The following is a 15,559-nucleotide window of genomic DNA, read 5'->3' as shown; positions in this document are numbered from 1 at the left end:
AACGTTGACATGTTCCTCATCAACCAGGAATAGTTACAATCTAGTCGTATTGTTCAACTGTGACACAGAACCATCCTTCTTGTACTTTATGTAGGCGTGATGAACGTTGACATGTTCCTCATCAACCAGGAATAGTTACAATCTAGTCGAATTGTTCAACTGTGACACAGAACCATCCTTCTTGTACTTTATGTAGGCGTGATGAACGTTGACATGTTCCTCATCAACCAGGAATAGTTACAATCTAGTCGTATTGTTCAACTGTGACACAGAACCATCCTTCTTGTGAACGTTGACATGTTCCTCATATGTAGGCGTGATGAACGATTGACATGTTCCTCATCAACCAGGAATAGTTACAATCTAGTCGTATTGTTCAACTGTGACACAGAACCATCCTTCTTGTACTTTATGTAGGCGTGATGAACGTTGACATGTTCCTCATCAACCAGGAATAGTTACAATCTAGTCGTATTGTTCAACTGTGACACAGAACCATCCTTCTTGTACTTTATGTAGGCGTGATGAACGTTGACATGTTCCTCATCAACCAGGAATAGTTACAATCTAGTCGTATTGTTCAACTGTGATACAGAACCATCCTTCTTGTACTTTATGTAGGCGTGATGAACGTTGACATGTTCCTCATCAACCAGGAATAGTTACAATCTAGTCGTATTGTTCAACTGTGACACAGAACCATCCTTCTTGTATCCTTCTTGTACTTTATGTAGGCGTGATGAACGTTGACATGTTCCTCATCAACCAGGAATAGTTACAATCTAGTCGTATTGTTCAACTGTGACACAGAACCATCCTTCTTGTACTTTATGTAGGCGTGATGAACGTTGACATGTTCCTCATCAACCAGGAATAGTTACAATAGGCGTAGCCGTACGTGTTGAACTGTGATCAACAGAACTCATCAACCAGGTACTTTATGTAGGCGTGATGAACGTTGACATGTTCCTCATCAACCAGGAATAGTTACAATCTAGTCGTATTGTTCAACTGTGACACAGAACCATCCTTCTTGTACTTTATGTAGGCGTGATGAACGTTGACATGTTCCTCATCAACCAGGAATAGTTACAATCTAGTCGTATTGTTCAACTGTGACACAGAACCATTCTTTTCGTGAGTGATTTAATATACACTGTCAGACCAAATCAACATGAAATGTTCCTCATGAACCAGAAGTAACAACAATTTAGTCGTATGCTTTATCTGTGACACAGATCCATCCTTCTTGTGAATGATTTATGTAGACGTAACCAATGAGTTATGTAGACGTAACCAACATTGACATGTTTTTCATCAAATAGGAATAAATAAAATCTAGTCGTATGTTTCATGTTGACACATAATCATTGTTCTTGTGTGCAGTTTATGTACAAGCGAGTCCGGTAATTCTGCGCAGCTGCAAATAGCGTACTTTCGTATTGAAGGTACATCGTCTTCTACCACATTTACGCTTAAAATAGGGACATTTCTACAAGGGACTGGCTTTTAATCACTAAAGGTAAGTAAATAACAGTAATTGACAGTTAAATTGACATTTTTATGAACATTCGTTTTCTTCAGACTTTTAAACCTTTTTCTTCATTATTCATAATTGGATATAATATGAAACACTCTTCCTTATATTGATAAGTGATTTTTGAAAATAATCTGGCCCTAATACGCTTCCATACTTCGGATCTCCAGCTGGATGTTATGCGCATCAGTTGCTGCGCAGAATTACCGGACAGCGATGTCGTCAGAACGCCCGTATGGCATAATGCAACGTTAGAATCTTATAGTCGTTAATAAAACTTATATTTCTAGGTAAATATGATGCATACCAGCATGTGTAGCCACGTAAACCACCAAAAATAAGAGACGTTAGTTGCCGCATTGCGATAGATGTGCTTAGGAGCGCGGAATTACCGGACGTTATTGTAATCATAATCAGAAGGACATCTTAGTCATCAGCAAGGAATAGTTGGTACATTTCAGCTGTCATCCAGAATAATCCTTCTTGTTGGTACTTTATGAAGACGGTAACCAACACCACGTGTTCCTCATCAACCATACTGGTATCTAGCAATTTTACGGACGAATGTCATGGTTTAAAAATACGCTACCCACATACTAGGTAGTAGTGGGTGTTTTCTCGGGAGTTTCGGAAATGGGACTACTTTTAGGGGTTGCCGTCTCAGATTTGACGTCATCTGAAGACGGGGAGCCTCTGTTTGATGAAGGAGAGTCTCGCGTTGACTTCCTTTTGACGTGTGCAAAATCTGTCACTCTGTCCCTAGCTTCTGTCACCCTCTCTTTAGCTCGATCTTTAGCTCGGTCTATAGTCTTGGAAACCTCGTGCATCTTCTCCTTGGCCTCTTTAGCCTTCTCCCTGGCTTTGGTTTTAGCTCGGTCGATATTCACCTTAGCTTTATCAATGGTCTTGGAGAAAAACTCGATTGCCACATTGACGCACATTGACACAAGCGAGAGGCCAATGAAGACATATACTGACGACAGAAGAAAAAACTTGGGATGGGCAGGAAGAACATCTCCGAATCCTATGGTACTGATGGATATAAACACAAAGTAGAATGATTCCAAGAAGGACCATCGTTCCCACAAAGCATACATGAAGGCCCCGAGAAAGATGTACAGTACAAGAATCCCTATAGCCACAGAAATCGGAATATTGAATTCGTCATCAATTTTGTAGCCGTAGTACACCTTGTCACCGGGTTTGACGTCAATTGTCTTCGTGGCTTTGTCACCTTCAACGTCATCCGTGGCGTATTTACCTCTCCGCGCGTTCCTCATCTTCTTGCGGCAGTTACAGTAGCGTCTACTGAAGGCCCACAACAGCTTGAGGCCCAACGTGAAGTGTTTCCCAAGGTCAGCCAGACAGACAAGAGCAAGGGGGATGCCAATGGCGGCGTACACCATTGTCATCATACGACCCAGGTCAGTGGAAGGAGCAATGTGGCCGTAACCTGAAACACATAAAATTATTTTAACATAACTTTTCAGTGAAGAAATAAATCCAGTGGCTAAAGTGTATAACTGTTTAAAGCCCGTTGCGATTGGCCCCCTATGCACAGACTACAATTCTGCAATAACGTTTAAGCATACCACTAGAGTATCCTCAACTGTTCAAGTGTCGAGAACATATCTCTTGTGTTTACTTTCGGAATATCCGAGTGTGTTTTACGATGGATAGATTATTTAGTTATAATTTTTCACTTGTTATATCAAGATCGAGTAAATGGAAAAATAGCTATGATTGACTCAGGTCTATGGAATTTGTACGTAGAATGAATTCATGTCATTGCCGAGGAAATTGAATTCGTAACATAATACACACATAACATAATGTCAATTGAATGTATTAACATGTAATGCGCATGTACCAAATGTATTGGTACTGATACAGTGGTAGAATAGTCCTTAATTTCAACTGAAATAGTGCAATTCCATGTGACCTAAGAAGCGATGATTCCATGTTTATTCCTCCATATTAGAAAAAGGGCATCCCAAATTGCAGAGTACTGTGTCTAGATCGGCTAATATGGCCGTGGGAGGGGTCTGTGGTGCCTTATTGCGCTGACAGATTACTCTGAAATTGTATCGTTGACGTTTTTTATTAAAATAGAATATGGAGTTTTTCGAAGTGTTTGGTTTTCAATGTTATATTCAGCGTCGTCATATCAAGGTGTCGGCGCACTACCCATTATTCCTGACGTCACAGTCGGTTTGACGTGACATCGTTCAGGATCCCTTTACACAAAGTGATATTAGCATTCCCATACGTTAACAAGCACATACGACAGGTGTATTATTATGTTTTGAGCAAGGTGGAACTGATGTCTTCACTTGTGTTCGTGAAACATATTCTGATTCATTTCCCCAGAAAGCAGTCTAAGGGTAATATACAATCTAACGCAGGTCGGAATTGCTTATCATTTGTCTTCCGTGAAGTATCGCTACAAATCCATCATCAAGACAGGTGACCCTTGTCTTCCCGGAGCTCGTAGCTTATTCCTTAAACTGATAACCAGACCGTCGATTGCCATCACATTATCACAAATAGCTATTTGTAAAAGAAGACATTATGCGAGAAAACGTGCCAAGCGTTAAAGCAGTGTTAATTCATCCCCTAGGAGACGTTTGCAATGCATTGATGTGAAAGGAATTCCGCCCAAGAATCGGATTTCAATGACCGAAGTCTGTAGGGATTGTTTTTTGCATGCAATATTTGAGAAACAAATTACCAAATTACGGCTTCATTTCCATTGAGAACGGATTGGATAATGAGGTTGTCCAACTTGGATCAGGTGGTAAGCATCAGAAACAGGATGCAAGTATGGAGGAGGCAAAGATGATTTATAGAAAAAAAAGAGAGCCATTTAAGACGCGTAGAAAAGGAACATAAAGGAAGACCCAAAAAGAAAGAGATAGAAAACGAGTAGACAGACATAATGACGAATAGACATGAAGAAAATATTAGCGAAATAAAATATGTTTCTTTGACCAGGTACGTGGAATCCAGGTCTCAGTGTCGAATGCAGATATTTCTATTTCCTTGTATCTAAAAGTAAGTACTACCCCACATAACAGCAAACAAACAAACAAACTAAATGCAACATACAAGCTATAATAGGAGACGGGGCAGCGTGGTAGCCGAGAGGTTAAAGCGTTCGCTCGTCACGTCGAAGGCCCAGGTTCGATTTCCTACATGGGTACAATGTGTGAAAGCCATTTCTGGTGTTCCCCGCCGTGATATTGCTGGAATATTGCTAAAAGCGGCGTAAAACCCAACTCACTCACTATAGTAGTACATAATGTTACAAGTAACGCCAAGTCCTAAACCTAGTCTGTCATACAGACCCGGAAGCATACATATGTAAAGGAGCATATATCTAATGCAGCCTAGAATATGTGGCCAGTCTACCTTACCACAGTTTCTGAAAATCAAAATAGTGTCTTGGCTCCTCCTTTTCATATTAATGAATACAATTTAGGAACCATGTTCTGTAAAATATGTTTATTTCAGAGACGAGATGTTCGTCTAACCCAACCCACAAATTTCATTAAGTTTCTATAACTCACGTGGAACAAGCAAATGTGATTATTGGAAATAGGAAATCCTGCAATGATATTTAGAAAAGATAATTCAGATGTATTGCAGACAGACCAGGTCTCTATAAAGCTGTACAAGCCCTAACCATCACATCTGGCTAGAGATGTACACTGGCATTGTATACGTATTGGAACGCCTCTTCGTTCTCTTTGAATAAACATTTACGGTAGTTCGTGCAACCAAATTACCAGAGAGCTGTGTGTTTCGAATTTCATGTACGTTTACACAATCGTAAAGGTAAATGAAAGTGTATATATATGTGACCTGGATGATGAACAATATTGTCTGTCTACATTGTTACAATCAAAGCCCTAGACTGTCTCACAGTCTCTGAACCGCATTTCCCCCCTTCCGCTCACTCCTTTCTGCGCTGCTAAAGCCCTAAATGAAGCAAGTCTAGATGTCCTCAGGTTCTGAATCTCCCATCTCACTGGGCTTTCAATTTAAAAGAAATTATTTGTTTCCATCATAATTATATATATTCAGAGACAAAGCGTTAGTCTACCACAGTGTCTGTATTGAAACTTGTTTTGAACCATTCATGATGCTTTCAGCGGATTCCAGAGCATTCCAGAGCAAATTATTATAGGTTCACATTTACCGTTAGTTTTACATTAAATTTTAATTTATCATATCACTAATATATTCAGAGACTAAGCGTTAGTTTACCACAGTGTCTTTATTGAAACTTGTTTTGAACCATTCATAATGCTTTCGGCGAATTCCAGAGCAAATTATTATAGGTTCACATTTACCGTTAGTTTATTTAATGTACCATATCACTAATATATTCAGAGACTAAGCGTTAGTCTACCACGGCTTCAATGCATCACTATGGTAATCAGCGACCATACACTACCGAACCCTATCCCTCTCATACGTTTTGATGGAAGGGTACCTTCAGGACAGACAAGCCAGTGTGTTGATAGAAACACACACGCTAAACGCCAAAACAGAACCAGAGCTCCAAGATATTGTCTAAACGGTTCCGGTCAGAACAGATCCCTCGCAACCTGTGTGGTCGTAAGAGGCGATTTGAGAGATCTCGTAAATACGGAGCATTGTAAACAATCTGTTTTCTCTGGAATCAGATATACCACATACCAGAGAGCCAGGCTGCCGTTAACCTAAACAATGTATTGCTCTGCACTGATGCATGAATATTTCATGACTGAAACACACGTGATAACACAGCTGATATGACATAATTATGTACATCAATGTACTAGTGGCCTAATTACGTCAATCACATGTACAGTGTATGTTCCAAGATCGTTCTACAAGATAGCTCATGTGTGTATGCTACAGTCAATGTATTTCAGTCAAATCATAATTTACGATTTCAGAAATTGCTGGATCCAATTAGTGACAATATAAATTGCCTGAAAATGTCATATGTCAAGTATTTCTTTGAATGTATTCTGTTTAACACCACAATGTTCTCGCTTTATTACAGCGGTCTGTAAATAAGTCTCAGACAATCCAGTGATTGACATCATGAGCATCGATCTACGCAAGTAAATCACGATCACCTGAAATGTTTTAGCCTTACCAACCGACCCATTTAGTCGTTTCCCATGACCAGCTCTAAATATTTTTATTGACTCTGACATATACATGCAGGAGTTATCGGTTTCTGGATCTAGCTTGTTAATGTCAGAATCGGTATGCTGTTACACACAAAGAAACAAAGAAACAGGATGTAGCACAACACATAATGGGGCAAGGTCAATGTATATAATGTTGAAATGCCAATGCAGCTCAAATCATCTTCTGAAGCGTTGGTGGGGAATGAGTGAGTATGGTTTTACGCCGCTTTAAGCAATATTCTAGCCATATCAATGAAGGGGACACCAAAAATGGGCCTCACATATTATACCCATGTAGGGAATCGAACCCGGGAATTCAGCTTGACGAGCGAACGCTTTAATCACTAGGCTACCCCAAAGCCCCGACGGGAGATGAGGGTGAGCTCTAGCCCAGGGGAGTAAGTGAGTGAGTGAGTTTAGTTTTACGGGGCTTTTAGCAACGTTCCAGCATTATCACGGCTGGGGACACCAGAAATGGGACTTCACACATTGAACCCATGTGGAAAATCGAACCGTCCCGTCCAGGGGAAGATTACTTCCAGAACCAGAAAAATTGCAGCATTTATTATCCTTATTACAAAGCGTTTCTATAACTACACAACCATCAACCGTCTCCTAAAATCAGAAGAAACATTTTTTTAGAAACGGTGCTGGAAAATAAACATATATTTGTGACTGTGTATTTACTAAATGGCTGTGTTCAACGGTTGAGGTGTGCGAGAAAAACAATGTTTACAGTTTTACTGCTGCAGGATATAGGCATTTCAACAACTACATGTACACCGTTGTTTTGTTATCCCCGCTCGCGTCCTTGTTTCAACCCATTAAACATATGGGAAGTAGGTCAACGGTAATGTGTCCTGTTTGTTTGATGCATGACGACATAGCCAGCTGTTGGAATCCGGTGTGGCGAAGGGCTCTGTTGGGGGTCCGTGGTTTTCATACTTTCACGGATAGTTTATTGCCATCATTTGTACATAATGGTTACTACAAATTATGATAGAAAAACAACCCAGAATATCTGTATTGAAACTTGTTTGGAACCATTCATAATGCTTTCAACGAATTCCAGAGCAAAGAATTATAGAGTCACATTTACCCTTAGTTTTACATTTAATTGGCCTTATCACTAATAGAAGATATTTCTTGAAAGAATAGAAAACTGCCGAGTTTTGCAATCTCCGCAGCACTTTTTGTCCAACAAACGCGACTTTTCGCCAGCGCTGATTTTCTCGGTAGACGAAGGTAATTAGAGTGCAGACATTTGGCAAAATTAATCTTGCTCATAGTTTTTCTCGTGATGGGAGAGCGGATGTTGACGCACTAAAGTCAAAATACTCATTGTCAGCCATTAGACATTTTAAAGTGCATTTTTACCATTTCCATTTGTTCATTATATTGTGCACGAGGGACCCTTGCCATTGCTCCTAGTTTCAACTCTACATTTCGTAACCTGCACATTGTATATAGACAACAAATCATATTGTGTCTGTTTGAGGGAGTTACTCCTTGAGTACAGAAGGAAAATAAGCTATTATGTGGGGTCCGAGGTCTGTATGGGAAGGTCATAAAACGAGCATTAGAAAATAACACTTGTGTGAACGAAGCGTTTCCAAATTTCCCATGACATCAACCGTCCCACATGTTTTTTGCTCATTTTTTAGCAACAGTCTTTCTGAGATTAATGTTGCTTGCCTCCGCTGTGAACCTGCATGGCCTAAAGTTATATGTAATCAGGGCTCCAAATAATTTTTCAACATCAGGAGTACGTACTCCTTATTTTTTCAATACAGGAGTACTGGAAAACCTTAAGAGTACATTTAGAGTACTGAATGGAATTTAATGGAGTATCAGTAATCGTGTGTTTCGTTTCATATATGCACCACAACATTGCTACTCTTGTGTAAACAGGTCAATAAACAATAAAACAATAATGTTTCAGATAAATACGTCTGTAAATGATTGAATTTCTAAGACCGTACACAATTGCTGTGGTGCTTATCTGCTACGTTTTCTAAATTATTTCCTACCGTATCGTGCATATTTTTTATCTGTACATACGCCGATACGGCCCTTATCTGGAGCTCTGTGTAATGTTGTGGTGTTGGGACGGGGCTGAGATGTTCCCTCGACACATACCCATCTGTGATGGGGTGGACTGTGTGGACCCTGTGCCAGCATTCTGTGAGTGAGTGAATATCGTTTTACGCCGCTTTTAGCAATATTCCACCCAATATCACGGCGGGGAGATAAACCAGAAATGGGATTCACACATTACACCCATGTGGGGAATCGAACCCGGGTCTTCGGCGTGACGAGCGAACCCTTTAACCACTTGGCCACTCCACATTTCCCATCATTCTGTGATATCTATTCGTAAACACATACCATGATATTCGTAAACGTATTCTCCTGATATTGTGGGAATCGCCATGTGTTTCTTCTGTATATGGAAATGCTTTTGTTGTTTTTATTGTATGTTTCCACTGGCACTGAAGTTGGCTATGGTTGTTGGGAAGAATGAGTGATTTGGGTAAAGGCCGCATTGAACAGTATCTGGTTATATTTAAGGCGAGTTTGCTAGACGTGGGAGATAAATATGGAATCCTGGAAGGGAAATTGTCGCGTTGTCGCATTGTCGCGTTGTCGCCCTGATGGGAGATCAAAACAAGCAAAATGAGGCAAAATTAACCAAAGCAAAATGCGACAATGCGACAAAGCGCGACAATGCGACATTTCGGCCATTTGTAGCATTGTCGCGATGTCGCGATGTCGCGATGTCGCATGTTTTGAATAATATTTTTCTATTCCACCAAAGGGCGACAATGCGACATCGCGACAATGTCCCTTCCAGGATTCCAGAGATAAAGCATTGCAGATCATAGATATTTAGGACTGACCTAACGGTATCGGGCACGCCGAAGGTACTCAAACATCCCTTTCAAATCCCTGTCTCTCAAAGGTCCGGTTGTGTAGAGTTATGGTGTTAAAGCGTTCCTGAAACTTGGTATCATCATGAATTTGAATAATGGATTCAGTTTTGTTCTACGTGAATTTATCAACAACCGTGCTATGGGTTTAGCGCACTGACAATGTACCAGAGGGTGAATAATGGCGCGCTAAAAGTATCCATTATTATTCTTATAACCAATTTGGTAATCCGTTTTATTAAACCGGCATCAATTACCTCAAGCCATGTTGTAACTGAAGTTCCTTCAAAGAGTGGCGTAAAACTACATTCCCTCTCAATACAAGGTCAACAGTTAGCGTACGTGAAGATCCGGGTTAGAATTAGTATTCAGCAACCCATACTTGTCTTAAAAGGACCGCCTCCGTGGTGTAGTGGTTAGAGCGTCCGCCCGGAGAGCGGAAGGTCGCGGGTTCGATCCCCGACCGTGTCATACCAAAAGACGTTAAAATATGGGACTTGTTGGTCCCTGTCTGGCGCTCGGTACAACAAGGACTGGTCGGCTCGGAGTCAATATAATGTGTCAGTATAATGTATTCATGCTTCACTGCGGCATGGTATCTCAGTGGGCTAGCACTATAAAACCAGTTTCAGTCTAGGCTAGTACAAGCAGCCGCACATACACATACACACGCATGCACGTCGTCATATGAGCGAAATATTTTCAAGCACGACGTTAAACCCAATTTCACCTCACCTCACCTTGTCTTAAAAGGCGACTAACGGGAAGTGGCCAGGCCAGGTTCACTGACCTGACTGACACGTCTTAACACTGATGTCAATCAAAGGAATATTTACATGCAGCTAGAAGAAAACAAGGCTAAGATAACAAAACAAACATAAACACGAAAGGGCCTATCATCAACAATTTTACCATCAGAAAATTCTACCCAACACATAACAAAGTGTATTATTCTCTTATGCACATTTTGCCACATTCAAAGCATATTTCTTGCTTTACACAAATTTTACGGTATACATTCCATCGTGCTGAGAGCGGGTACCTAATTTGATGGTTCGTATACCTCCTACGTCAAAGGGCAGATTTGACAAATTAGGGCGTTGGTGCAGCGTCATTATCGGCTGCTGATTCAATGACAAATGGCATCTCTTTCCGTGACATTACATTGCCAGAACAAGTAGATTGGTTTGTTGACATTATTACTTAATTACATGCGGCAGTTATGCCACTCTAGACATCCCAGTGAATAGAACGAGTTGTCGGATTAGTCAAAGGGCCTTGCAGACACGTGTTGACATTTTGTGAATGGGTGAGTATGGTTTTACGCCGTTTTGAGCAATATTCTAGCAATAAGACGGTGGCGGGCACCAGAAATAGGCTTTACACATTGTACCCATGTGGGAATCGAACCCGGTTCCCTTTAACCACTAGGCTACCTTGACATTTTGACACCTGATCTAATATATAACGGCGTTAAACTCAAACAAACTCACTCACTCACTCTAATTTATAGATGGAAGATTCCCACTTGTAGATATACATGCTATTTCACGTAATTATACTGAAACCAGACAGACTTATATATGACGCCAAGAGTGAGTGGGTGAGTATAGTTTTACGCCGCTTTTAGCAACATTCCAGCAATATTATGACGAGGTACACCAGGAAAGGGCTTCACACATTGTACCTGTGTGGGGAATCAAACCTGTGTCTTCGGCATACGGAGCTTACGCTTTACCACTAGGCTACCCCACCGGCCGCCCCGGCATGTCTGAACAATCGACAGAGTTTAGAGATTAAGAAAGTTTGTATGGTTCTTGGAGTAATCTTCCCTGGATTTTCTTTTCGATACTCTATACATTGACATTTCCCAACTATGTATTGTGTCGTACACCGTGTTCTTTGTTTGTGTAGAAGTGTGTAACAGTATACCGTCTCTGACATTAACACGCTGGATCCAGAAACCGATAACTCCCCCATGTATATGTCATAGTCAGTGTGTGAAGCCCGTGATATTGGTGGAATACTGCTAGAAGCGGCGTAAACCTAAACTCACTCACTTTGTGCCATTAAGCATGAATACGGCGGCAAAAGTCGCCTTCGTCTGTTTAGGTCAAAGACGAACATGTGATTTTTTTGTTAAGCATTAGAACAACATTTTTACTTTGGAGCCGGAAATTGGTTTAAGAACGTTCTTGGCTCAACAATGATAACTTTGAAACATCACTTCATGTAGAGAGAGAGTGAAACCACTCAGATTAAATCGGCAAAATTCAAACAATATCGTGAGACCTCAACACATAGAGAAACGCTTTCTGACATTATGTCAGATGAGCTACTTCTGTTGTAAATAATATTTTATATTTGTAAGTTACATTTATGTGTTGGTTAATTTGGCTTGATGTGCCATGTGAAGATCTTAGTCTTAATTATGGTATGGCCACATTGCAGATTGTCATCTCATATTGCGTATTAGGTGAACTGCAATGCTTAGCAGAGATTTCTAGTGCTTGTAGAAAGGGTATCGTCACTTTACAAACAATGCTAATGATCTCATTTAGAGTCGGCGATGGGTCACTGCGTGTGAACAGGTGTTTGGAGGGCTTAATACTGAAGTGATCGTGAGTAAGCAAATTGGGTTAAACGTCGGGTTGAGTGAGTGGGTGAGTTTAGTTTTACGCAGCAATATTCCACCTATATGGCGGCGGTCTGTAAATAATCGAGTCTGGACCAGACAATCCAGTGATCAACATCATGGGCATCGATCTGGCAATTGGGAGCGGATGACATGTGTCAACCAAGTCAGCGAGCCTGACCACCCGATCCCGTTAGTCGCCTCTTACGACAAGCATAGTCGCCTTTGTGGCAAGCATGGGTTGCTGAAGACCTATTCTACCCCGGATCTTCACGGGTCCCGGGTTGAGCAGTGGTTTAGTTACATCATGGCGTGTCAGCTTGGTGCGGTAGGAAATCCAAAATGAGGCTGGTCTAAGATATTACAACTTTGATGAAACATTGGTGAAAAGGTTAGAAACTTGAGGCGAACCGGGGTTCGAACCCACGATCACAGGATTTTGAAGGGAGGCAACTCTGCACAGCGAATTGCGGCGCCTTAGGTGACTTGGCCTCCCGTTACCCAGTGTTAATGTAACAGATCAACTGACGCAACTGAGATTAGCCATACACTATAACGACATATCCTCCCCTACAGTTACGATCTGTGGTGTAGTGAAGAGAACTGAAGATCGGTGGCTCGATCCTCAGGCCACGTCGTGCCAAAATTCGTTAAAATGTGGTCCTTGTTGTCACCCTGCCTGGCGTTGGGCATTAGGAGAATGGGGGCGGTGGGGTAGCCTAGTGGTTAAAGCGTTCGCTCTTCACGCCGAAGACCCGGTTTCGATTCCCCACATGGGCACAATGTGTGAAGCCTATTTGTGGTGTCCCCCGCCGTGATAGTGCTGGAATATTGCAAAAAGCGGCGTAAAACCAAACTCACTCACTCACGCATTAGGAGAATACAACAAAGAATGGTCGGTTCAGAGTCAACGTGCTGTGTCTGAGAGGGTATCAGTGTCAACCTGAAGCATGGCATCGCAGCCGGTCTCCACTATAGGATTGTCATGAATCCAGACTGGCAAACGCACGCAAGCACAGACATGCCGAACCACTTTTCATATCACCTCACCTTAGCTTAGCTAATATCACGATTGAGTATTTAATTGTTATGACGCCACAGTTAGATAATATAATCTAGCATTTGACGGAATCTTGTTAATAATCAGAAAAAACGGTGACTGAAACCATGAGCAATGACCCAAGTAATCGATACACGATGAAACAGCCAAGTCACCAAGCCTCACCACTCGATCAATCGTAGTCCAATCTTACGATAACCATTAGTGGATGAGGACAATAAAAGTCTTTGCCCCGGTGCCTATTCTTTTGAACGCAATGGCCTCGGAGTTAAAGACAAACAGATCATATCTCAGAAAAGCCACTGGCATATTTTAAACTTTATAAAATCAGAAAAGGTCCACTTACCAATCGTGGTGTAGATGGTCCCACAGAAGAACATGGACTGCCAGAACGTCCAGGTGGGAGTACTGGTCGAGTTGACCACGCCATTCTTTTGAGCAATGACTACCGTCTCCTCGTACCGCAGCAGCAACCCTCTTGCCATGAGATTCCATTGCGTCTCGTTCACCAACCCTCGACTTAAATTGGACGACAGTTCCTGCAGCACCTCCAGAGTCTCCTCTCTGTTGGACGTTATGTTGTCTCTGTGTTCCTTTTCATGTGGAGCTTCTATAGCCCGGAATATCAGAGCACCTATGACGGAGTACACGACCAGGAGGATTAACAACCCCACAACGGAGGACACTGCCCTGTAAATAGTCCTCAGAATCTTTTTAATCTTCAGAAAACAAGCCCTGCTGGCTGTTTTGCCATCCTTGCCTTCCGCTAAACCGGAAGCGTCTTCCTCTTCCATTGTGAAGGAGCCGTCATCTAAGTCGTTCGCTAGCCGCGCACGTGCGCTGTCGTCTGCAACAATGATTGACAGAAAAATGTAAGATATATTTATATACTACACGTGATGGTAAACTGATGTGTCTGTTCTCTGTGGGTAGAACATCCACAGATGCTCTCATGTCATATTGAGAAGTAGATCGTAAGTGCCATATTCGCTCAGGGCATTGCGCAGAAAGCTTACACACTAATGTAAGAACCGTTCGTAATTGCTTCTGGGTAATTGCACTCAAAGAACAACAGGTGTAGGGTTAGCCCAACGGGATACATAATAAATGCTTAATAACAACCCTGACATTTGTTGTTGGAAAGCACTACCATTGCGACAGAGACAAGAACAGCTTGAATGGGCTAATGTATTCATGTCAGCAATGTTGAAACAAGTGATGCGCTTTTGTTGTATTGTTGATGAAGCTTACAATTGTTTATCTTCGCGGTATGATATCATAGTTACTTTCTTCTATTTAAGCAATGTTGTTTCATGGTTCATAAAATGACAGCGTCCGTGTTAATATATCCGTTATATCGCAGCGTGTATGAGGAAAGCCTGAACTGACGTAGGGCGTTATGAAGTTTAACCCTTAGGCTATGGTGAGTGGGTGAGTTAAGTTTTACGCTGTTTTAACAATATTCCTGCAATATCAAGGCGGGGGACACCAGAAATTGGCTTCACATATTGTGCCCACGTGAGGAATGTAACCCGGGTCTTCGGTGTGACGAGCGAATACTTTAACCACAAGGCTACCCCACCGCCCTACCAGCTATGGTCCCAACAAACCAAATGCTCATAATAATTGAGTGAGTAGGGGATTCGAACCCAGGTCTTCGGCGTGACGAGCGAACGCTTTAACAACCGCCCCTTTAATATTGTACAAACAAACCAAATGGTCATGATGAGAGAGTGAGATAGGTTTTACGCCGCCTTTAGCTTTAGCAATGATATGTCAACATCACGTCGGGGACACCAGAAATAGGCTCTGCAAATTGTACAACGTGACGCTACTTACCGCTCTTTACACCTACAAGTGAGTGGGTGAGTTTAGTTTTACGCCGCTTTCAGCAATATTCCAGCAACATCACGGCGGGTGACACCAGAAATTGTCTTCACACATTGAACCATGTGGGGAATCAAACCCGGATCTTAGTGAGGAGCTAACGCTTTAACCGCTCGGCTACCCCAGCGCCCCTCTATACACCAACTAAGTGGATGGACTGAGTACATCATGCATCTCCTGATCACTGTCTCCAGCAAGATACGATCCTCGGTGATCACTTCAAACGTTCAGTTACTGCACCATTTTACAGTGAACAAATCAACAAATATGAGATAAAATACATCAATGTACATTTTACATACAGCTACATGGGGAAGTCCC

The 15,559-nt window shown here is 41.8% G+C and overlaps 1 protein-coding gene and 1 long non-coding RNA gene across 5 annotated transcripts in view; one reads left to right on the top strand and one right to left on the bottom strand.

Moving 5' to 3' along the window:
* LOC124279502 lies at nucleotides 1-1,199 on the top strand. Its single transcript, XR_006899388.1, has 2 exons — nucleotides 1-285; nucleotides 934-1,199. It is a non-coding gene; the product is annotated as an uncharacterized LOC124279502 (long non-coding RNA).
* A 621-nt stretch (nucleotides 1,200-1,820) lies between these two features.
* Nucleotides 1,821-15,559, bottom strand: part of LOC124279501 (TWiK family of potassium channels protein 18-like) — a 92,599-nt gene continuing 78,860 nt past the window's right edge. For all 4 annotated transcript variants that reach the window (XM_046715330.1, XM_046715333.1, XM_046715332.1 and 1 more), the window contains 2 exons: nucleotides 13,698-14,198; nucleotides 1,821-2,990 (listed from right to left, as the gene is read on the bottom strand). In XM_046715330.1, coding sequence (XP_046571286.1) covers nucleotides 2,134-2,990; nucleotides 13,698-14,198 — 1,358 coding nt within the window. In that variant the 3' untranslated portion in view covers nucleotides 1,821-2,133. The remainder of the gene's footprint in view (nucleotides 2,991-13,697; nucleotides 14,199-15,559) is intronic.

Source organism: Haliotis rubra, unplaced genomic scaffold (genome assembly GCF_003918875.1).
Source record: "Haliotis rubra isolate DU_JTF1 unplaced genomic scaffold, ASM391887v1 Scf250, whole genome shotgun sequence".
In the NCBI taxonomy this organism is placed as follows: Eukaryota; Metazoa; Mollusca; class Gastropoda; order Lepetellida; family Haliotidae; genus Haliotis; species Haliotis rubra.
This window is presented reverse-complemented; position numbering and strand designations above follow the sequence as displayed.